We start from the raw sequence: 24,957 nt of genomic DNA, 5'->3' as shown, positions 1-24,957 counted from the left end.
AAAAAGCTTGGAGCAGTGAATTGTACTTCAAAATGGCATAAAATTGGAGAAGAAATGTCAATTAATATTTTCTTTAGTCTTCAAAACTTAGGCATTTCCTAGAGCTATAAGGCCAAATAAACTGCCTTCTCCAGCAGCTCCTCAAGTAACAATTTATCTAATCAGTGCAGCAATCAAAGACAAGATTTTGTGTTTACTGATTGCACTAATCAAAATCAGTTTTCAAATGCAGCTAATTGACAAGTTTACTGACTGAAATGAAAGTCATAAATCAGATACCCTGTGCCGCAGAAGCCAAATATGCCATTCACAGAGTACTGCCATGCTGCACTTGACTCCCCAAGTTATCAGCACAGACAATTATTCATCAACTGAAAATTGGCACATCGAAGTCAAATCAGAGAACAACAGTAAGGAACACCCACAGCACGCTCTTGAAGAAGAGATGGCACTTCGGTTGACCGCATTGCCCTTCTAGAGTCTAATTTTACTTCATCATACGTATGAAAACATAATACATAAAATGAAAAGTTGTTCTGCATCAATTCCATAAAATGTGGGAATTTTAACCACATCCTCTCTCGTTTTTCAGGACCCTGTGGGTTCTGGATGTTTCCCAATCCAACCATGCCATAACATAGAGCTGTTCTCTCACAATTACACAGCTGATGAATACAACTGACACGAGGGGTAACCAGCACCATTAAGAAAACTCAATGTATGCCTTCTCATTCCTTCAATTTTCCAGTTGAAGCTACGGGTGCTTTGATGGAGATATTTGTGCTTGAACTGAAGGGGTGACTGTAAAAGGCAAGAAGACATTTGGTGACATAGTTTAGTAGCCTTAGTGGCGTTGGGCTGATGGCTGGACTCTATGATCTTAGAGGTCTTTTCCAACTTTATGATTCTATGATTCAAAGATAGCTGTGCTGTCAGAACAAGGAATACATCTAGACAGAATGCTGTCTGGATGACATTGGCCCACATGCTCAATTCTGGCCATATCAGGGCAAACACACTGTTCATGTGGACTGTTCTTGTTCAATGAGATGACCGCCACCTACCTAATCCATAACTGACAATGTTTTACAGTGTTGTTGCATGGTCCCCATTTGCAAAAGCATCCTTAAGTATGAATGTCCTAAAAGACAGATCTCAGCAGAAATTCTGGGCTACGACACTTGAAAGTATTCTAACAAGGGTTTAAGCAAATCTGACTACCTGGTAGAAGAGGAATTGAGACACAGATGGTTCATTTAGCACTGATAGTTCCAGGTGGCCTGGGCAGGGCCCTGACTCACCAAACAGGCAGAAGGATGCATTTCTGCAACTTCTTCCAAGGAGCAAGCACATCTCTCATGCTGTTTAACCTAGTCCGTCCCACTGACTGGGACATCAACTGTCCCTGTGCCTCAGTTAAATAATAAGGCACTGAAAAAAGATGATCTCCAAATATTAAATCAACTGCTGCTGTAATTAGTTGTAAAGATTCCTCATTGCAGTCAGTTTAAATCAGAAGTTAATTAGAGTTTAAGACTAATCTCCTAGGACAGCTTGGTATCACTATCTGAAGAGGAGAAACCAACAAAACTAACTGACAAAGAGTGCATTTGCCACACGTTGCACTGCGGTCTCCCATGAAAACAGAGAGTGCCAGGAACCAGCTTCTCGACTCTGGGATGAAGAGCTCCGCAGAGCAACGGCAGGCACACACCCCTGCTTTGTGAAAAAGCCTTTGTGCGATGACAGCCAGCGGCGTGCGAGGCCACGCACTGCAACGGCAGCTGGAGGGACCAGCAGGTTGACCTGGCACCTCTTTTTGCTGCACAAAAAGCACAAGATCAACCTGTGCCTAATAGGGAAGGAAAAAAGAAAAGGAAAAACAAAAGGAATAAAAACTTATAAACCTTGCCCGGCACACCTGCAGAACAGCAACTGGGGATGCCTGAGGCAATTTAAGGGTGAAGAAGGGGGCATATATGATGGGAGGAAGGGACACGTGAAAGAAAACCACCAGACAGTTTCCTGAGGCCAACAGATGGACAGGGATTTCATATCGATCAGTGGATTCAAGCCTCCTCAATTTGAAAGAATGATGGCACTGGGGCATATTTGCATCTGGAGTGTCTCCTATACAACACAAGGTGCTCAGATGCCATCGGGAGAAGAGCTTCCCAAGTACCTAATTGGCAAGATCAGCTCCACGTATGTAAGGCAGGGAAAACTGCTTAGCAATAATTACTTTCCACAAAACAACAAGACTTAAGCTTCTGAATACTGGAATTGCAGCAAAGGGACTGATGGGCTCACAAATACTTCCTTTCGCCCCAAAACGGCGCAGACTTTCTCTTCTTGGAGACTGATACAGACATGTGATGCCTGTCTGGTAGTTCTGTCTTCCTATTCTCCACACTGTTGTTTTTAGATCATATTCCTTGTTTGTTTATAAAAGCACTTGCCTTTCTTTAATCAAAGTTAATAGCTCCAGGCTCTCATATTCAATCAATCAGTCTCTCCGCTGAAACCAACCTGGTTCCTCGCAAAGGAAAGCTTGTGCACCCACTACTCAACTACACTTCATCTACTTTGCGACTGGATAGTAAGTTTAATTCATAGTGGCCACTGATGTTATTTATCCGCTGTTTCATATGCAGCAAAAATGCAAGTCAAGTAAAAAAATGCTGACAGCTTCACTACGCGGTAAATCTGGTCTTCTATATGTCACAAAATGTTGGAGTTCAAACTTTATCTGTGTCAGCTATTTGATTCAAACACTTGAATAATTCAATATTTCAGCTGAACAGTGAGAACTTACTTCAACCTTTTTAGGTAGTTTAGCCACGGTTCCTCCTGTCTCAATCTCACCATTACAGCTTCTGAAATACAGCTCCTGATCACAGGCGAAGAGTCAGGACTCTTAATTAGCACCCTTTTTGGGAGCCCTACACACAGAAAATCCCTTCACAGGATGATGAACTCCACTTTAGGTCACGCAGAGTTTATATTATCACTTGTTCATCCAGCCAACAGTAGTGGCATCCCTGACCTCCTGACCATTTCCTATCTCCTCTTTGCCAGAAGTTGCCACACCTACAACAGGCAGTAGAAGCCGATACAGGACTGTGGATTAGCAATTCTGGTTCAGTCTGGTATCTCAGCATCAGCCACAGCTCTTCTGTCATTCCTACAACCTCTCCTGATCTGTCACCATGCTTTTTGCATTAATGATTTTCTGCGTCCAGCACCCTCCCCTTGTTATTCTCTTCAGATATAAAGCTTCAAATTTCTACCAAGTCCGCTAGTAATGTTGGGATTCAGCCAGTGAATATGTTCTAGGTAATGGACACTAGGGACTTTCAGTAGATATGCTATTTTTCCTATTACATTTGAATACTGGGTGTAGTATTCAAAATGAGATCCCACTTAAGAGTCACATAATTGCATTTTAGGCCATTTCAGTATAGCAGTTCCAAAAAGGAGGAGAAATAGAGAAGAGCAACACAAGGTTAATCACTCTGCTTCCCAATTTCCAAACAGGCAAAAAAACATTTAGAAGTTCCCGAGTAGTTTTAGACTTTTTCGAAAAGCTACCAACTCACACAAGACAGACGTTCGGAAAAGACAATCATACTCATTTCAAATTGTGACTTGACATTTAACTCAGTCGAAGCAAAATAATTCTGTGAATTAACTCAAACAACACATCCTTCCCCCTAGAATTGATGACAATTAAACAAAAGCTAAAAGTAATGGAAGGTTTTAAATTAAATATTTTTTATCTAGTGCATTTTACATCTATTTTCTAAGATTGCATTCATATTCTGAACAAAGGCAAGCTTAACTGGTTAGGTTTGTGGCCCGTTGAGACTACACAACAAACTCAGAAACGTAGAAAGCAGAACTCACTCACTTGATAACAGTTTAGGAATCTGCTGCTGCGGACTCAGAAGTGGCCTGGCATATGGACTCCCATAAGTTCCAAGAGGTACTGCGTTGGGATACATTCCTGGCATCCCTCTTTCCCTTGGCATCGTATGGCTATTATGTGTAAGAAATGGAAAGGAAAAAAAGAATAAGATTTAGATACCAGGAAGAAATTTTTCATAATTAGGGTGATATGGCACTGGCACAGGGTGCTCAGAGAAGTTGTGTATGTCTCATCCCTGGAAGAGTTCAAAGCTAGGTTGGATGGGGCTTTAAACAGCCTGGTCTAGTAGGAGGTGCCCCACCCCATGGCAGGGCAGTGGGAATTGGATGGCCCTTAAGGTCTCTTCCAACCCAAACCAGTCTATGATTCTATGATTCCCATTGTACTTTCTGCACTTCAAGCAAGTATCCACTAAACAAGTTCAAAAAACAGCAAAACAGCAGGAAAGCTACTTTGAAACATTTAGTTGAAACAAAAGAGCCCCAAATCAAGAAGATATAGGGCATTACCACAAAATTACAGTAATATACAGTTTTCATTAATAATGATTTTAAATTTCACATGCCGAAGTTTCCAACATGGAACAGCAGCATATAATCTCCGACAGACCACCCTATCCTCCTTTTTTTAATTTAAAAAGCAATAAAGGAGTAAAGCCATCTCACAGCAAGACAGACAATAACAATGCCAACAGTCTCACCCTAATGTTCTAAACGCTGACTGGTCCAAATGGACTGGTTTTCTGTCTCGGTTAAAACCAAGCTGCGGTCTCCAAGGTCTACCATCATTGTTGGTTTTTTCCCAGTCTCCTGGCTTCAGGACGGGAGCAGGTTTCCTTAATGTTAAAAATAGTTTCATAAATATTTATCAGAGCAAATTCTCAGATTAATAAACGAAAATGGAGATATTTGAAAACTGACAAATTATACTTACTTTGCACCAGGTAACACTACAGCCTTGAAAACAAAGTCTTCATCAAATTGTGGATCTTTGAAAGAGATACTAGGAGAAAGTATTTGAGGATTAGGTTTATTTGATAATTAAGACAAGCAAGGTGAAAAAGTAATTGCTGCATTATTAACAGTGATGTAGATAACAGAAAAGATAATACTCAAGAAGACATAACTTAAATTGCGAAGTGCATTTCTTGCACATGGATATACTGATTAGGGTAGACTTGGATATCTCAAATGTGACCTTCTTCCTTCTTTGTACCAACAGCCAGTTAAAAAGAAGGTTAAATGTCTATAAAACAGTCAGTCCTATGTATGGTAATGAAAGTACCTTCTGCAGACCCTTGAGCACAAATCCTCTAGTCAAAGCACTGATTAAGTTCAAAAGCTGCCACAGTACAGATGGGAAGGGTATCGGCTTGCTACGCAGTTTAGTCAAAAGCATACAAAACTTAGAAGTGTGATTGCTGGGGCCAGGGAGTTTTTATCCTGAAAGCCAGCTTTGCAGTTGCATGCATTCCCGCAGAGGGATATACACCTACCTGCAGTGGCAACTTGCAGACTCCATGTTTTGAGATGTATAGTATTAGACAAACTAAATAGTAACAGAGCAAAAAGTGGCTGAAAGCTTAATTTCTGCTGGTACAATGCATTGTATAGCAGTGTGAGGTTCCCCTAGGAATATTCATTCACATTCCAGGCAATTCCAGTCTCCTAGTGCAAGTATCCAGGTCTCGGGTAGGTACCACCAGGGACATATTTGAAGTACACAGCACTAACCTGCTTCCCGTCCTCTCATTACCCACCATTTTACACAGAAGAATGCTTGGGATGTCAAGAAAGATAAAAGCAAACAGCTAAGCAGAACAATCTCACTTGTCCAGATGAAATACATCTGGTTTTCAGCACAGAGAATGAATGAGACTTGAAGGAAAGAGAATAATGGCCCCTTGGAAAATTCAGCCAAAGTCCAAGAATTGAAGAGCTGGACCATGACTGCTCATATCATCTTGAAGGACAGGAAGAAAAATCTTTGCAATACAGGAACAGATAGAAACATAAAACAATTCAAACCTCCTGACAGTGGCAGACGGAAAGCCAGAAACTACCTTTAACTCATCACTCAAAGTAACTAAATCCCCATTTAAGAACATTCTTTTTACAATATCCTGACAACCCACAGCTTAACATTTCTTACTGCCTGCAGACAGTTGTTCTGGTTGAACCAAGTTATGCCTCCTTGGAGGTAAAAAAAAGAAAATCACAGACAGACTGCAAGTGATTTTCAGTGTCTCAAGTATCTTACACGGCTTGAGAAGTGAAAAGTTATAGGCTCAGCATTATTATACTGAGCCAAATTAAGCAAGAATGACATACAACACACTAGATCCACAGAAATTTGTTGTGAAGTGCAAGAGTAATAAAATCATCTGTAACCACAAGATTTATTATTGGAAACTCTACATTGTTTTTTCATTCATTATGAAGTTTATTATCCCAAACCTCACATTCAGGCAAAGTTAATATTACTTCTTAAAGATATGAAGCTTTTATTCTCAGGCATCCTTTGGGAACTGCTAGGAAAAAAAATGGATTAAAAAACCAAGAGGCAATAATTAAGAGCTGGAGGGCTTTCAATCAGTATCCAATTCTGTCTCAAAGGCTCACTCTCATGAACATTTAGTTTTCTTTCATTTAAAAGGCTTGATACAGACCAAGTTCCGTAGGTGTTGCTCTTTGCTTGCCAAAGACCCAGGAGTCCTACCAGAGGGTGAGCAAAAAAGTAGGATAGAGGAGGCATTTCTGAATGGATGAAGCACACTGGCTTTGATGCACTGACAAATGACCATTTTGGACATCTCTGCAGGACATGTCACTATGTGCTATGCTTAACCACCCTAACATAAGCCTGCAGTGTTAGAACTGAGTCTTGGACTCAGTTCTCACAGAAAACCAGAAACATTCAAAGTAAAACTTCATTCTCTCTATTAAGAGATGGATTCTATTACAAATTCAGCAACACAAAACACCAGAATAAACTGAGTTTTGACTGTTGTATTCTGCATGACATAGCATTAAAACCCAGAGTTTACTGACCTGACTGCAGAATTTTGTGTAAGATCACGCAGCATTGGAACAGGAGACTCCACTGTCCTGATAAAGAGAAAAACCTCTGTCAAAATGTCATGTAACATATTTGTGACTGTTTGCTCCACTTTCTCTGTGACTACTACTCCAGTTCCTCTGTGAACTAAGCCTGCGACACATAACAGGAATTGTAAAATTAAACTGCCTTCCCCATAAATCAAATACTTCTAGTAAGCAATGGAATTACTGAATCCTTATTTCTTCATGTCATTACTTTTGCAGCTGATCTGTGTACATTCTCCAGTTAGGTCTAACAGGGGGTTCATACACTTCCCTCTACTCAGTGGCCTGTTTACAAGCCCTGTTACTATTTCACACCTTGGCAATGTCCCCATAGTGCTAGGGCTTGATTATAACGAGTCAGGTTCTAAGAGGGCAGAAGACAACCAGAGAGACAGACACAAATGCAGACACCGTGAAGGCACAAGCCTGCTTCACCAGGAAGAAAGAGGATTTGAAGTAAAAAAAAAAATTCACAACCCCCCAAGATTTAATAGGCTGACATGCAGTTGCATCTTAACCCTTCCTTTCCTTCCTTCTGAAAACTTCACTCCTTCAATTCTAGCAAATAAACTTAAAAAGCTCAAGAAAATTGTCCAGATGAAATACATCTGGTTTTCAGCACAGAGAATGAATGAGACTTGAAGGAAAGAGAATAATGGCCCCTTGGAAAATTCAGCCAAAGTCCAAGAATTGAAGAGCTGGACCATGACTGCTCATATCATCTCGAAGGACAGGAAGAAAAAAATCTTCTCAATCAGAAACTGGAGTCCTCCACTGACCCTACCCGTGGCACAACGGTCATAGACCCCTGTTATACACAGGGGTCGCAACCTGTAACACACCCTGGCTGAATTCGATCCAAACATGTTTAGCAAAGTAAGACTTATTTGAAGTGGCAATATAAATGCCTACTCATCTTCCCAGAGCTTCTAGCAAACTACTGCTCTAGCAAAAAATAAAATACCCATTTCTCAGGCCCCGTCTATGGAAGGCAATACCCAGAAGAGTCGTCTTTTTCCAGCATTGTTATTCCTTCCAAGAACAGCTATGAGTTGCTCATATTCTTTACAAACCATGACAAGAATAGAGAAATGTATATTAGCGAGTGTGACCTAGGATACATTATCTGTCCAACAAAATCAGTGTTTGTGCATTTAATGCAAATGAGTTACTGAACACCTGCTTATGCCTCTAAGCAAAGTTAGATAAATGAAAGCATATCCTACAATGTGAAGATTACACTGATAATTTTGCAAACTCAAAGCATTATCTAGAAAACAAAAAATATTAGCATTTTTTGTATGTGTAGCTGGTAACAGTCCTGAATATAGTGCTATAGCCTAAATGAAAAATGCCAAAAGTATATCTCTATCTGGATTTTTTCTTTAACACAATTAAGATTTAACACATAAAAAGCAGAGTTGTTGGGGTATTTTTTTTTTTAAACAGCATGCACTACTGGAAGTGACAGACTGCATGCGATTACCATTCAAACAAAAGCAGAGAGGCCAAAACAACATGACCCTACTGAATAAGGCCACCGTTCACTACTACTTTTATTGTGTAGTTCCTGTTTACTTATTAAAAAGTTCAAACACTAGTAAATATATAAAAATCAGTGTTCCATAAATGAAATGACAAGTAAAAAAAAAAAAATTCACCAGCAATTAAATAAACACATTGGAGTGCTTGAAATGCGCTGATGCTGCTTTGTTCTGAAATAAAAAAAAAATAGGATGGTAGAATCAAAGTTTTAGTTGTTTTATGTATCCTGATGATAATACACACCCAGTATGAAACCTAGCAGAAAGCATGTTCAGCCTCAGAACTAAATGCATCACCTTGTTAGGAGTTTTAGGTTTCGCGTTGTGGGCACAAAGAGATTTTTATTTAAATGCAGACATAACTGAAGAAAATGCCCTTCAGCATCAAACAACCCCTACCAAAACTATACTCACTGATCTGGAAGAACAGCATTTTCGTTCAGCGTAAGCTTTCCCTGGATTCCATGGCACAGCTCTGGGGGTATATCCACTGGCTACGGAAGAAATAATTTTTCAGCCAAAGCACTTTGTTAGACCTCCACCCTCTGCACTGATACAATCCCTTAAGAACAAGTAAAACCTACCTCTGTATTTTTGGTCTTGTATTGCTCTACAATAAAGTCACAAAGTGGATGATGTTTCCCAACAAAGAGAACATCACCACCAAGACTATTTCTTCTGCCTAGAAAAGATGAAGAGGATGGGATAAGAGTTCAGAGCAAACAGGTAAGGAAGGAATGCAGCAGACCAGCACATTGTCCTGTTGACATCTCAACAAAAGCAAAGCTTCATTGTGATTTAGGCTTTGGACACTCATTGAGAGTGTTGCAAAGGCAGCATCTCTGCCTAGAACATGATGTCTCTGGTCACAAGGGTAGTTTTACTGTCTGCCAACAACAGGAATCCTATGTTCAATGGGAGGAATGTTCAATTTAGGACAGAGTACTGTTGAAGATAGAGACAGGTTAGGGAAAAAAAACCAACAAAGCAAAACAAAAACCCCAAACCACCACACATCTCCCAAGCAGTTTACCTACAAGAATCAGCTATTATTTTTGCACAATGGAGAAAGTAACACGTATATTTGCCTATATAAAGCTGAGCATGAAGCTTCACGTACTATAACTGGACACAGCCTGCCTATCACCGATACACCCATCAGTCTTACTGTCAACTCTAACTTGGAATCAGAGTTTATTCTTCTGCTTGCAACATATTAATCTAACGAGAACTTTGGTAGTGTATACTGGTAGAAGCTTTTCATAGGATGTCATCTAACTTTCAGGTTAAGTCCTATGAAGGTCTACTCCAGTAAAATAAAAGTAAATGACAGCTGCAAAATCCAGCCCATCAAGGATCATTTTAATTACCAGCACTATCCATAGAGGAGGCTACAGCCTGACATAATTCAGTCCAAGCAAACTTCTATTACAGTTGCTCATTTAGGGTGAAAAAGTAGTAATACATTGTAACAAAATATCACAGTTCTTACTTTCTTCAGGAGTGAGATCAGGGTAGACTTCTTCCAGAGCAGCTCTAAGGCGTCGCTCGTCAACAAATGGCAATAATGCAACACCTAATAAACTCAAAACATTATTTTTTTCACACGTGTTGGAAAAAAACAGAACAGAACAAAAATGATACTGACATGGAAAGTTCCAATAGATTTTTTACCCAAGGAACAACACCAGTCACAGAAAATAAAACCCTACATTTTCAGAGGTTGTGACCCTGCAGGCTGTTTAGAGAAAAATATTTCAGTGGCAGCACAGGTTGAAAAAGGAAGCTTATCTCCAAGCTCCTCCCTCCATTCTTGTCCCCAGCCCAGTAACCACTACTCTTACCTGCCTCATTTAGGAATAAGAGGAGCTCAGTAAGACAGTTATTTTTTTATTTCATTTGCTACAGATACTCCCTTGACTGAGCTCAATGCTACTTTATTCAAATTAATTTATTAAGAGACAACAATGGAAGAAATCACTCCAAGTTCAGTGACGAGCTGATACAGACATTACCCATTAGAGACTATTCATACCAGCTATTAATTTTACTATGAGATAACAGGGAGGCTCCTCTCAGGATCAAAATCTCTCACTAAACAGCACACTTTTAATCAAATTGGATGAAGCTGGAGAATGGCATTCCCTGGTATGCTCCAGTGTATATGCTTCCTTTTATTATAAAAATAAAAAAAACCACTAAGAAACTTACTATGGAAATTCTTCAAAGACTTACTTCTGTCACCCTCATTATCAACTGGAATCTGGAGTAATAGTTTCAGTTTTTACTATATTTCCCCTATCATGAACACTAGAGCTTTTCCTGACCAAGATGACAGCAAAGGCTTCCTACTAAACTGATATTCATAGTTTGATATTTGTGTCTCTACCTGGTCTACTGGTGGGCAGATCCCAGATATGCTTGTTATCACTCTAAGGTACAACAGTCCAGACTTTGGACTTCCATAGACAGATTCCTGATCTAAAATTTAGTCTGCTTGAAACACTTTTGCTTCAGAAGTTAGATCTTTATACGGCTTTATTAAAACAAATACAATTGTTCTGGAGCTCAAGGAAAGGGGACAACCTAAAACTTTTGCTGAGCTGCTATTACGCCAGAAGCTCATACCCTCTCCTGACAAAACCAGTTTGGAACAAGACAAGAATAAAGTGTTAAATATTTCAGAAGTTTAACTGAATCAGAATATTATTTAGCCTACTGCACAATAACAAGGAGCAGAGTTGAGTCATACAGTCTGCTGTTGCCAACCACACCAAACAAGAAATCTACCTCATCCATGCTTATGAAGCATGAGAATGACCTACTTTATCAAAGACAGCAGCAGACCTCAGCCATGTTCAAATTTCAGCTAGAACATAACTACTTGTGAGAGGAAATAACGACAAGCCTACCCTGGAAAACAATTTATTTTCACCTTCACAACACACTGGTGGAATGACAACAAAATGGGAGGTGTTCATAACCCAGGAGACTGCAAAAAATGATCAACACTGAGCTTTCAGAAGCATAAATCAATCTCAAAATGAAGATCTTCAAACATTGCATTAAGAGGACAAGGTATACTTTTTAACAGAGAAAGTCTGTACTGATTAAGATACTTTAGTGTCTAACCCTGGCTATTTCAAAACAAAGGTGAGCTGCCCTGGGGAAGAATCACAGAATTGCTGACGTCAGTAAGAAGCTCTAGAGATCATCCAGTCCACCACCTCTGCTCCAGCGTGATCATGGGCTGTTCAGGTTGCCCCAGGCAAGTTCCCCAGGACCATGTCCTGCTCAGTTTGGAACATCTCCAAGGCAGGGACTCCACAACCTCTCTGGGCAATGTATTCCAGTGTCTGGCCACCCTGAGAGTACAAATGTGCTTTCTTATGCTCAGATGGAATTTCATGTGTTCCATTTTGTGCCTAGATAATTATTTATACCTCTAATAGTGATGTTACACTATTGGCTGAACACCAGATACAAAATTCAGCGGGCCTTTAAAATTAATATTCTCTAAAGGGAGAAGTTGCATTAAATACTCTGTTTTTTTCATTCTTTGTATGCATCCAAATATTTCTCTATTCCCCAAAGCTTTTTTCACAAGGTACTAATGAGCCACTGATTGAACAGAACAAGATCCATCAATTAAATGCAAAGGAGACAAAAGACAATTACACACTAAGGCTGATAAAAACAGAAAAAAATCATTAATCTAGTTCAGGACAAATTAAAAAATCCACGACGACTGCTGAAATTACTACTAATCATTGCCAATCCTAAATCAGTTACTGAACCATAATTTGTTCTTCATACAAATTTCTTTTCAAAAATATACCTGCTGCAAAACGTTTCTCCACACACCAAGTAATGCAAGTTACCTCTGTGACTTGGTACTTCATTATCTCACTAAGATAATTTTCCATTTTCTTCCTATTTCTACATAGATTCTAAAGAATAAGGTCAGTATACTACAGCTCAAAAAAAAAAAAAAAGTTGAAATTTCACCTTGCCAAGCATATTTCTTCCCATTTAAATCAATAGCAAAATCTTCAGGGTAGAAGTCGATTATGCTTGATTCCTGTATTTGAGAAAACAATAATTAAAAAAATCATTAAAGCCAATTACTACATTAATTCAGAATGCCACGTAACACTGTACGCAAAGCTAAGGAGGATGCGAAGGACTCTGACTAACAGGAACATCTTTTATCAAATGCCATGTAAGCATGAAGTGTGGTAGGGCACTTCCATTAGAGTTTTAAAACAAGAAATTAAACACGAAAGAATAATTCCAAGTAACTGGTTTAGGGTATCTGGTTCCATGTTAAGTTTTACAAGGTTTCTATAAAAAAGGGCAACAAAACTGATGAAGTGTTTAGAGAGGAAGGTGTACGAGGAGCAGCTAAAGTCACATGGTCTGTTCAGTCTGGAGGAGATTAAGAAGAAACCTTATCAGAGTCTACTGCTTCCTCACAAGGGGAGGAGGAAGAGCAGGTGCTGACCTCTTCTCTCTGGCAACCAATGATAGGACCCGAGGGAATGGCAGGAAGATGTGTCAGGGGAGGGCTAGGCTGGATATTGAGAAAAGGTTCTTCACCCAGAAGATGCACTGGAACAGCTCCCCACGGAAGCAGTCACAGCACCAAGCCTGACTAATATTCAAGAAACATTTGGACAACGCCCTCAGACACATGGTGTTAATGTCGGGGTTGTTCTATGCAGGGACAGGAGTTGGACTTGATGATCCTTCTGGGTCCCTTCCAACATAGGGCATTCTATGATTCTACAAAGTAAATAACCTTACTAAAGTATAAAAGCGTCAGTAAACAATCTTTCTTGCAGAAACATCTGAACTCAAAAAATCACTTAAGGATCTTTGAAAAATCTCTGCAATCTACCAAAACCAATCCCTCCTGGTCTCCATTATTTTTCCGCTTTAAGCAGCAATTCACTCTCACACAACTGCAAGATGACATCTTTTCAGAGAGGAATACAACCAGGATTCTTACCGGATCTGTCATGAGCTTCCTCCACGTCGGTGGCAGAAAATTTCCACTTGCAGCTGGAAATACTCCCATAAGTTGCTCAAGAGGCTTAAACTGTTGAAATTAAGCAAGCAGATGTAGGACGCTTCTGGCAAGACGTTAAATCACAAATAAATAACTACATGAAGATGGCCTACCGGTTTTGAGCCCTTCTCAAAATCTGAAGGCATGTCTGCAATACCCTCAAAGTCGGAAGCAAATGGAGCGTAGTGAAAAGGGTAATACCAGTTCCAGGATGCACAGCCCTAGGATAGAGAAACAAGAGAAACAAAGTCACATAGCCCAGTCCCTACAGACGACAAAGTTTAGCCTAGCATCAACCAGGAGAAGGAGGAGCCCCCATGGTTAGAAAAGAAAGAGCTCTTGCCTCTAAAGGTACTCTGGACTTCAGGTTGGGGCTTAACTTTTCATAGCCAGACTAGAGCGAGTGAGGTCACAGGAGAATTCACAGGAGAGTGAATAGAAACCTCTCCCATTTCCTTAGCGGCAAAGAGCAGCAGACAGACTTCTATGCCAGAGTACTCCTGCTCTGTGCTAGGTTTGAGTCACTAAGGCAGACAGCCAGAGAGACAGGACCGAGCACCAGAAAGACAAAAGACCTTACAGCAGTATCTCAACCTTAGCTTCAGGTCACCCTAATGTGCCTCATGCCTTTTTTCCTCCCCCGCAAGAGAAAAAAAATCCAACACACACAAGCATGTGCACAAAGTTCCATAAAACCAAACACAAAAATTTCTTGCAAGAAGTACGAAATCACAGCCTACCCACACAATTAACCAGCCTGTGGGACTGTTCTGAGGCTCAAGCCAGTAACAACTTCGACTTATTTTCAACTTGTGCAGTTGCTACCACACCTTGACCAGGGAAATACACACAGATGACACAGAGGAGGAATTTCCAAGTTCTCTGTAACTGTATAAACGGCAGAATCATGCCAGTCAAAGCCACTACCGTGGACTCAATAGGAACAGAATCAGTGTTGTTCTACAAGCACTCAGTTCGCACTACTGTTTTTCAATGCAACACCCTGCTCCCCGAATTGGGACTATGAAGGACCAGAGAACCCCAATATGATACACTCTATAAGGTGTGAAAATGTGAATGGTGTTTTTTGAAGGTTCAAAAGTATCCTGGTTTCAGCTGTTACTACATACTTTGAGTAACATTTTGCTTTTCCCCCCTCTTACTCTTCTGTCTTGAATATCAGGAAATATAAAGTGCATTCACTTGAAAGAGGCAAAATAATCGTCAAAGAGGGGAAATACAGTAAACTCAAACACAGCAGAACACAATGCACTCTATAAAGGAAATGTGGCTCTAGAAGGTCTAAGTCAAGTTTTCACCTCCTAAGTTATTTTTCTTAGCAGCACCACTTGAAACAAAAGCTGACTATTTTGACTTCCATTTCTGAATAAGTAAATGTCAATGAGGCTCCTCCAGTGATATTTTTGGTATAAAGTTACAGAGACTGTAATTATTAGCTGCAATTCTTCAGATGGTTTCAGTACTTCTCAAAAGTCAGGTGGATAGTTCTATTTATTTATTTATCTACTCTCTTTATTTTTTTCCTTCTCCAAACAGATGTACCCACTAGTGCAACATGCTCTGCATTAGTAGCTTTTTGTAAGAAGTATGTAATGTATTCTGTCAGAAGTTTTATGGACAACAAGCAGAAGTTACAGGAAGCCATACTTATACGGTACAAAAGAAAAAAAACAACACAAAATCCCTCAAGCAAACCTATTTTGAAATTCCAGCAGCTTCCTAATCTAACTTCTCTACGGGCACAAAGTGATTTGACTGCTGCTCCACACCAATACAGCACGTTACAGTACCTGGCTTACACATAGTTCTGTTATGAACATACAAACAGCAGCACATTCAAGTATTTCATTGCTGCAGCATTTTCAGTCTGCAATGTAAATTTTATAAGATCTAAAGAAAGACTTGCCTTCTTTTAGAGTAATCTGAATGTGAAGCAAAATGGCAAAAACAAAGCCCTAAACATTTGTGCAATTTCATCCAGTTTTCCTTTGGAATATTATTAAACCAGAAAACATCTTCTGTACAGTCACTTTTCCTTGAGGTCTTATTGGCACTCCTCCTCAATTTTCTTGAGAGCACTACGGTCCGGCCTGAAGTTGTTGTCAACTTCACTGATATATTTTCTTTGTGTATGTAATCATCTATCACTTCTATACGCATCTGTCACTTCAGCCAGAACACCTACAGACTCCGAAGGACAAGGAGTCACCTATGTACATCTCAATAACTAAACTAGCAAGTGTTGTTAGGGAGTTATCTGTACTGTTTTACGTTTGGTATATGCCTGTTCTCCAGCTCCTATACACTTAAAGTCACAAATCTCTCAGCACACATGCTAAAGCAACCTTGGTTTAAGCAGTTACAAAAGCAGATAATGATGTCTGCACAAGGCTATGGCCACTGATCACAAAGCAATAAATTCACAGCCCATGCATGCTTTGAATAAATTAATCTCAACTTCACAATTTTCAAATGAGTATAAATATTTTGGCCACTTTGTAAATATTACCCCAATTTTGGCATTTACTCCATTCCTCTAAGCCCTTCAGTTTCCTTTAAAACCCAGACTGCCCCTTTCACAGTAGTTTTGTACTACTGCACCACTGAAGGTCACACTGACAAGTCTTCCAGCAAGTGGACATCCACAGCTCATGTGGAGATTAATTTACACCTGTTGGAAACATGTGGGCACGTAGAGAGTTCTAGGAATATCTCTTGCCATGGTTAACTGGAACACGATTTACTTTCCTTAACTGTGTGCAGGATCATGGAAGCTTCCACCTGTATTAGCTTCCAGGTGACATTTGTTCTTTGCGAGGATGTGGAGAGCTCAGCTCTCCCGCAGATCAACTGGTGATCAAACCATAAACTGATTTTCATCCACTGTAACAAAGTCAGAGCACAAACTCAACTAATTAATACAATGGAAGAGAATACACTCCCTTTTTGTTCCAAAGGGAGGGGAAAAAAGGAGGTACATGTTAAAATAACTTAAACTTTAAGACTGCATGGACTTTGGAAGGCATGCAAGCTATTTGTCCTGCCTGTGCTCTAAGGTGGACAGTTGCAAGCCACCTATGAAAAGCATGCAGTTTTATCAACATGGCACTGAGTTTGAATTACGAAGCTGTGCTGAAACAGATAAACTTCACTGGCTCACGCACATTCCGTAGCCAAGTCACACAAAAAATACACCTCACTTTGTCTTCAGGACACGAAGCTAGTTATTAACCATCAGTGCAACCAACCCCAATATGTCTGACTAATCTCTTGCCAATCTGACATCTCAATTATCAAAAGATTTAAATCACATACAGATTACTTCAATCACAATACACTTCGTAGAACATCATTACAATCTAAGGAGAAGACTGACAACTCTGTTCCTTTCAAATTCTTCCTAGCATTTCACAGGCTTTGTCCTTTGTTCACTCATTTAGTCATCTGCAATTTCACTATGCATGGCTATGTATTGCAAAGGAAAAATATGCATCAGTCCTTACTAAACTAAACAAGCGCCGTTACTGTATGTGAGAAACAAAACCTACATTCAAATCTCAAGTGTCAGATAGAATGGGCACCCACTTATTTTACAACTTCAAAAAAAAAAAAAAAACACTGCTTTTCAAAAATGAACAATTAATTATCATGACTTCCTGAAAAGAAATAGGGTGCAGACACAAAAGAAAACTGAAGTTTCGAAGAAATTTTTCAGTACCTGGTAATAGTATCTGAGAACCCAGCAAAGCCCTTCTACGTAGGACTGTACAACTTTACGACGGAATTTCTCATCAGATGCATCAACATCAAATTTGTTTTTATAGTAGCGCTGTTTCCAACCGGTTTCCCATAACCTGCACAATGAACATGAACAGACATCAATACATGCCAATAAATGCACATTTACATATCTGAATTAAAATACAAGCCAAAGTCACTTGCTACTTCAATTCTCATCTTTATACAATTTATGTGAAAGCACAAAACCTGATATTCAACAGCAAGAGAATAAAATTTGGTTACTGGCATCACAGAAAATCCAGATGAAATTATTCCAAAGCCACCATCTTCAAAGTACTTCTTAGACACAGGGCAGATTTTCAAAGATGTGCCTGCTGCTGTCAGGATTTTTCAGAACAGCATTGGTTTTAGTTGGCAATTTCATCTTTCTTATAAGGAACCTGCTACCAAAACCACTTTTTCAAATCTGTTCTTTAATTCCTCCAGCCATTAGAAAGAGAACAAACTCTCCCCCTCTCTTGTTTTGTTTCATCTACCCCAGGGATTACTGAATACCTTCCCACATCAAGTTCATTCATTTATTATTAACACGCCTCTCAAGCAGAGCAGTTTCCCTACTATTCAAAATAAAAAGTAAGCAAAGAAATAATAATAAGCAGCAGCAGCTTGATTTCTGTATTCTATTGCTGTTCAGACAAGATATGATTACCAGAACTATCTGCAAAACAGGAATCCCATGCTTGCTAACTCACATCAGATGAGTTCTCTTTTACAGAGGGATTTTGAGTCTTTCATGACAGAGATGGATTCTGGAGTCAAAAAAACCAATCTCAGTTTATCCTTACTTCACACAGCTCCCCCTTATGTCTGTCTATGGATGGGGCAGGGGGAAAACAACCACTTGCTCATCTTTGACAGGCAACCACATGAATCCCTCAACTCTGCTCTATAACTTTAGGAAAAAAGTGGATATTGTGCCACATTTCAAACAAGAATATTCTGTGAGGCTTAACAGTAAACACAAGCCACAGGCTCCTCTAAAAACTGAGGAAGCAGGAATACAGCTGTGGTGGGCATGGGAAGCAACACAAATCACAGCCTACAGACTCCAGAGCTTTTCTTCCTTGCATACTTTATCTCCTCACGACATCTTCCGTGTTCCCTCTCATTCAACATGCAACATGAATAGAGAGAGAACAGTTGTGCCACAATCAAGGACCTACTAATATGCAGGTAAAACTTCAAGTTGTCAGTCCTCACAGAAACAATGTAATCTGGGGGGAAATTCTAATTCCATTCAGAGCCTGCCATCTAAAAAGATAGTTTCAGTAACAGTAACTCTACATAACATTTGGTTCGATCATAGAATGTTTCAGAACTGGCCTCCCTCACAGATCTATTTGTGTTGATTTTGATTTTGCTGTTTTGTGATTTGTTTTGTTTTAATTTGAACCTATTATTCATCATACTGCATGCATTTTACGCATATGTATACCAAAGTTCACATGAATTTTGGTATTCAAGTGAATGAAAGTAAAGCAAATCACAAATTTGATTTAGAAACATGTTAAATTGGATAATGTAAGGATTTAAAAAAAAACCCAACTGGTTTACGCTTTTTTACATGTTGTATACCCTTTTGATCTTGCGTAAAGGACCTTTCCTTGCTTCTGTTTCAAGTTCATTGGTCAGCGCAGGGATATTTTTAAAATATGATCTGTGCTAGTTTAAAGATGATTCAAACTGATGAGGAGGTGAAGAAACAAGAGTTTTTTCAAAGAGTTTTTTTTTCCTAGAGTTTAAGAAAGTCAGGTGAGCAAGGACAGAGCTGCTTGCATGGAAGTCTTGAAGGACACAGACAAGAATATCTACAGTCTATGCGCATCTGACCCTAGGAACTCCCTGGCATCCAGACACTTGCATAAATTTCAGAAACCTTTTCCATAAGATAACTAAACCAAATCTTCTAGCTGACTAGAATTATTAGTTCTAGTTTTAAAGTCATTTCCAAAAAAATATTTTGCATTTAGAATAAGTCTGTTGTCAGTAGTCCATTAATGCAGTTGGTTTTACTTGCAAGGAAAAGCATAAAATTATTTTTTACTCAGTAAAGGATCTGAATAAATATTCTGCCTACAATTGAGCTCAAACAACTGCAGAGGAATGTAGCATATCCTTTTGCTTGATACCAAAACTACTGCTACTTGTAAATCATCACGTTTCATTCACACTAACTGCTATGAAACTTTTAAACCTTCTTTTAGAATCTGCTAAAATTCAAATGGAAAGCAAGATTAAATTTATCCTGATTTTAGATAAAAGTTTTGCTTGACTGATTAAAAAAAAAAAAAAAATCAATCCATTCAGATCTGCACATACAGGAAAAATAAGAATGCGAGCTAACATATCTGATATTGGAAGATCTGATGAGCTACATGACACAAATAAGTCATAACAACAGTGCTGGAAAATAGTGATCAGTACTTGACATGAAGTAACCTTTATTGTTTTCCCATGTCCACCTACATCCCCTGGATCTACAGAAAAAAAACACCTACTGGTTGCATTTATCAGGACAGAACCTTTACGAAAAAATTATAAGGGCCTTCATCCTTGACTTAAAAGGCAACAGCTTGATTTAAACCTTTGATAAACTCACACTCACTGGTAATTCACTGCCAGTTAGTTCTCATAAAATCCCTATCCCTTAATCATTCAGGGATCAGCCATCCAAGACATTTAAAGAATTCATTGTAGACAAAACAGGGCCTGCTACAAATCAAAGATGGAAGAAAGCATATTGTAATAGTCAAGATAAATAATGCTGCACACACAGACATAAGTGAATTTTATGGGTTAAATAGCTCAAAAATTCAATTGTGAAACAGTGGCATTCAGCTCACATAATCAAAGCTGAGCAGTGAACGTCTAGCCAATCTAGTGCCTGGTCTCAAAGGGAGTAGTGGCTCGGAGGATTGAAAACCTGCACGCATACTAATCTAGATACTTAGATTTAACAGCTATAGCTTACACATCTCACCGGAATTTACTGAATATTCTAACCCTCCACATTAATTACCGGTGGATAAAAAGATCATAGAGAAGCATATGAAGGCGCTGCTGCTCTAAGCTAAATGGCATTAATTAGACTGCATCTATTTCAGCAATTTGCTAACAAAGTGTTACAAAAAATGGCTTCACCTGATATTATCCTCTGGCTCAGGTTCACTGTCACTATCTTCAGCTTTTCGTTTAATTCCTCCTGCTGGGGATGGGCTGCCATCAGAAGTGAAGCTGGTATTTGGAGATGGTGAAGTTGTCTAGGGTCAGAATTATTACAGATAAATAGAGAGGAGGGGTAGGAGTTATTAGGCATTTACAATTCAAGTTAAAATTAACAGCTTTGTGATAATCACATGCATTGTTTTCAGTTCCCCAAAAATTCGAGACAAAAGCTATACAATACAATCCTTAAGCTTTTAATTCAAGTAGCAAAAGAAAAAAAGTACACATCATTGTATTAAGAGGCAGGCATTGATACAAAAAGTTAATTGAATTTGAGGAAAAAAAATCCAATAAGTAAGACAGTATAAATTGATAAAACATGCAATTTTTTTATATATTCCCACTTTGGAATACTATGGTTTTCTCTAGTCCCACAGCTTATGCTCCAACTTCATTTTACAGCAACTGTGGAAAATGCATACGTAGACTACTACAAAAATGCTGCTTGTAATTCTGAACTGGCAGAAATACTCTATATTTCTCCACGACTGATCTTTTAAATTCCTTTCAATTTTATCTATTTTAATATTACTGAGTCTAAAAGAAGCTTCTCTCATTCTATAGAGAACCGATTTATTAAACCTCCATGCAAAAGTTTCAACATCAACAGGGAAAACCAGCAGAAATTATACTTTGAAAAAGCATACTTTATTTATTTAGACTTCAGAGAGAGAATACATATCTTTAGAATGAAAAGCACCTTCAAATTTATTCACTGTCTGGATCAAGACTTATGCCCATTAAGAAAATATTTATCATAATTGCTATTTAAAGTTAACAAAGACTCTTAGCAGAGCACTCAAATTACTTTCATTTTCCCCCACGTTCTAACACCTTTCCAAAAATTTTATTTAAGTTTCTCCTCTTCCTAGTGAAAAGTAATGCTTTGGAAAGTAAAAGCAACTGCCAAACACGTAACTAAGCAAATAACAAATTTCCGAAGTACAAATATCTACATCTCATGTGTATACAAATTCCAAAGAGACTATTAAAAGACCTCCAGCTCAGGTATTCAGTTTGTGTCTCTGACAAGCCTACTGAGGAAGTCAATAAAGCTGTGCTCACAAGGTTTTGACGCTCCAAAAGGGTCAAACAAATTCCGAGGGAAGAGCTACCCTATTCGACTCGGATGCATTCACGTCACACTTGCCCTCACAGAACTATTTAATAACCAACAGTATACTAAACATTTCAATAAAGAACAGACTTTTATTCAAGTAGTCACATAAAAAATAGGTTATTAAAAGCCACTCCCGTGAAAAATAAAAATTTTTTTGTATTTGCTTTTCATGAAAGCTCAACAGGGTAGAGTAAAAGGTGTCCAGTGTAACACAGAACGAGATTATTTCCCCTTGTACATGTAAATACCCTTGAACACCTACTTACAGAATTCTGTCTGTCATGCATCCTCATCTCAAAGGCAGCTTGTCTAGGGTTACTGATTGCCTGAGGACTAGATCGATTTCCCAGAGCTTGAGGGGAAAATTGTCCACCAGGAATAAAAGAAGGCTGATCCCTCTGAAAGATAAATATACACAGGTATACTGAAAAATACATGTGATCTCCACAGCAGTGTGATGATGCACTCCTACAATTTTCAGATTAACATGTTACATAAACCAAACATAATTTGCGTATTCACTCATTTCAGCTTAAATCTGACACAAGTGAGATCCTTATATTATACCTCTAATTTACTAAGTGCTCTTAAAAAAAACCCAAAACAAACAACCATACCCTGCACTTTGTGCCTGTGCTCTTTCTACATGGAATGAAAGGCAGTCTTTTGGGGAAGTGAGACTTCATCTAATTTACCAGAAACAACATATTCTTTGGAAGCAAAATGAATGACCTCTTCCACTCTTACAGGGATAGTCAGAAAATACGTAATTTAAAAAAATAAACACAAGATATAGATGGTACTCAAGAGCAGGGATATCATGTGCTCTGAAAGTTTTGGAAGTTACACTTATCTTGTCACATTTGCCTACAGGAAAGCTGTGGAAGGCTCTTTGTCAGGGAGTACAGGCATAGGATGAGAGGGAACAGTTGTAAGCTGAAAGAGGGGAGACTTAGATGAGATAGTAGAAAGAAATTTTTTCTCGTGAGGGTGGTGAGGCACTGGCACAGGTTGCCCAGGGAAGTCGTGCTCAAGACTGGGTTGGATGAGGCTTTGGGCAACCTGATCCAGTGGAAGGAGTCCCTGCCCATGGCAGTGGGGTTGGATCTGGATGGGCTTTAAGGTCCCTTCCAACCCAAATGATTCTGAGAATGTCCTAACAGAGAATAAAGCTGAGTTGAAATGAACATACAAGAGCCCATTTTTAAAATATCAGAATATTTTGTGAAGAGAAGAAAACTCAACATTGTTCCAATAACATAATCAAAAAGAATTTGGCTTGTGTGGATCAGAAAGGGCAAATGTTTTTTTCACAACAGCTAATGCTTCTCTATTGCATTCAAGAGATATCTGGCAACACTGACTTGCCTGCAGGCAGAACATGAGATAATTATAGTTTGGGGCCTTCTTTTTATAGTTTATAGCCTTTTTTTTTTTTTTTTTTTTTAAGAAACATGCCTCTAATCAAGCAAATCTATTTAATGCAAAGTGTATTTAAACCTAAACTCTTATGCCACTCAGTCAGCTGTGCTCAGCAACACAACTGCTGAGAAGACTCGTTTCAATGCATGGAAAAGCAATTCCTGTACACTGCCCATGCTGAAGCATCATTAAATAATCATGAAAGTGCAGATGCGAAGGACACAACATACAGCTATCACTCAGCACATTCAACACTCTCTCTCCTTTCCCTTTTAAGAAATGTGCAATTCCTTCTTTCAAATCTCCAGTCTACAAAAAGCCATGAAAAACCTTTAAAATTTTTTATATAGGCCAGAAAATACCGTGATTACAACTGCAGTTCCAACCAACATATCTGCTGAAATCTATAGCATATACTTTAATTCCCGCTAGTTTTTGCATTGTGAAAGGAATTAATTTACCTTCATTCTTTTCCTTTTCTCTTTTTGCCGTCTTTTAAAGTTATCCTAAATAAAAAATAAAGAGAAATAAAGTTTAGCATGGATATTTCTTGTAAAAATATTTCACTTTAATCCTCTACTGACGAGAATGCCATAAGGTTTTTACGCAATGTTCTGAATAAGATATGGGTCAATTCTTGTACCTGTAAATCCAGTGTAAATGGGATACTTTTCTACCCTACTCAGAAAAATCTATGGAGGGGAAAAAAACTAGTTTTGTACTCAAAGCCCCACAATTCCAGTAATGGCTTATATCATCTCTTGAGCCTTACTTCAAGGTGATAGCAGTGCCAAAGGACACAGGCTGCTTGCCTTCACTGGAATAGTCGCCAAAAAAAAAGTAGGAGAAGCGTTAAGTCCTCGAAACAGGAAAAGAAGAGGCTCAAAGAAAGACATGTTGCTATTCTTGGGCCACGGAAACTGAAGTCTTGAACCGCAAACTTACATTTCTGCTTCAAGAGAGGTGCAAACCAGGCAGTTATACACAAAACATTTTGCCAAGACTGATACAGTACTTTTTGACTGGAAAGTAAATACAATTCTGCTCTTTCATTCACAAGGTGTTTTATCCCCTGTACTTAAACTAGGGTATGTCTGCAAAAAACTACACAAACTGCAGAGACAGACCAAATTATGGGCATGTTTCAAATGGCAGGAGGTACTGCAAGGTAAGAAAGCATCTGGAATTCAAATTCTAGTATTTCACCCCTGCCCACAGCTGGTGCTTCTACATGTTGTCGCAAATTACAAACCAATTCCTTCTTCAGTTTTTATAGCAGTTGTTGAAAAAGCTGCAGGCAGTAACAGAGCTCATATACAGTTTTCATTTTTCTGTTACTTGGGATAACAATCAGAAAAACAGGCCTTGCAGTCCAGGAAAAGGAAATCATCTGGAAGCACGCAGTTCTTTCAGTATGGAGGAATTCACTGGAGAGTGTAATGAAACTAAAAAAAAATACATCTCTTTTTTCTTATTCTGTTAAAGGAGTGTCACAGTCTAACAGTAACGCATGGATTAAAAACCAGACTCCAAGAATGTAACAAAATAAAAATTACATCATCGTCTTTTCTCTTTTTGAAAATACTATCTTCAACTTCTCCAACAGCCAACATGATCATCTGGACCCGCTGCAGGTTGACAAAACCACTTTCTGTGAGGTACCCCTGCAAATCAGAAGATAACATAATAGTAAAACAAGCCTTTTTCATAGGAAACACACA

The 24,957-nt window shown here is 38.8% G+C and overlaps 1 protein-coding gene across 1 annotated transcript in view; it reads right to left on the bottom strand.

The window, feature by feature from the left end:
* XRN2 (5'-3' exoribonuclease 2) overlaps nt 1-24,957 on the bottom strand; it is a 53,856-nt gene that overhangs the window by 15,040 nt on the left and 13,859 nt on the right. Inside the window, exons 13-27 of the mRNA XM_054062259.1 lie at nt 24,793-24,900; nt 23,698-23,742; nt 22,081-22,212; nt 20,611-20,729; nt 17,387-17,522; nt 13,761-13,868; nt 13,588-13,677; nt 12,585-12,657; nt 10,069-10,152; nt 9,161-9,258; nt 8,991-9,070; nt 6,979-7,035; nt 4,862-4,930; nt 4,629-4,763; nt 3,911-4,038 (exon numbers count right to left, since the gene is read on the bottom strand). Coding sequence (XP_053918234.1) covers nt 3,911-4,038; nt 4,629-4,763; nt 4,862-4,930; nt 6,979-7,035; nt 8,991-9,070; nt 9,161-9,258; nt 10,069-10,152; nt 12,585-12,657; nt 13,588-13,677; nt 13,761-13,868; nt 17,387-17,522; nt 20,611-20,729; nt 22,081-22,212; nt 23,698-23,742; nt 24,793-24,900 — 1,462 coding nt within the window. The remainder of the gene's footprint in view (nt 1-3,910; nt 4,039-4,628; nt 4,764-4,861; nt 4,931-6,978; nt 7,036-8,990; nt 9,071-9,160; nt 9,259-10,068; nt 10,153-12,584; nt 12,658-13,587; nt 13,678-13,760; nt 13,869-17,386; nt 17,523-20,610; nt 20,730-22,080; nt 22,213-23,697; nt 23,743-24,792; nt 24,901-24,957) is intronic.

This window comes from Cuculus canorus, chromosome 3 (genome assembly GCF_017976375.1).
Source record: "Cuculus canorus isolate bCucCan1 chromosome 3, bCucCan1.pri, whole genome shotgun sequence".
NCBI lineage: Eukaryota > Metazoa > Chordata > Aves > Cuculiformes > Cuculidae > Cuculus > Cuculus canorus.
This window is presented reverse-complemented; position numbering and strand designations above follow the sequence as displayed.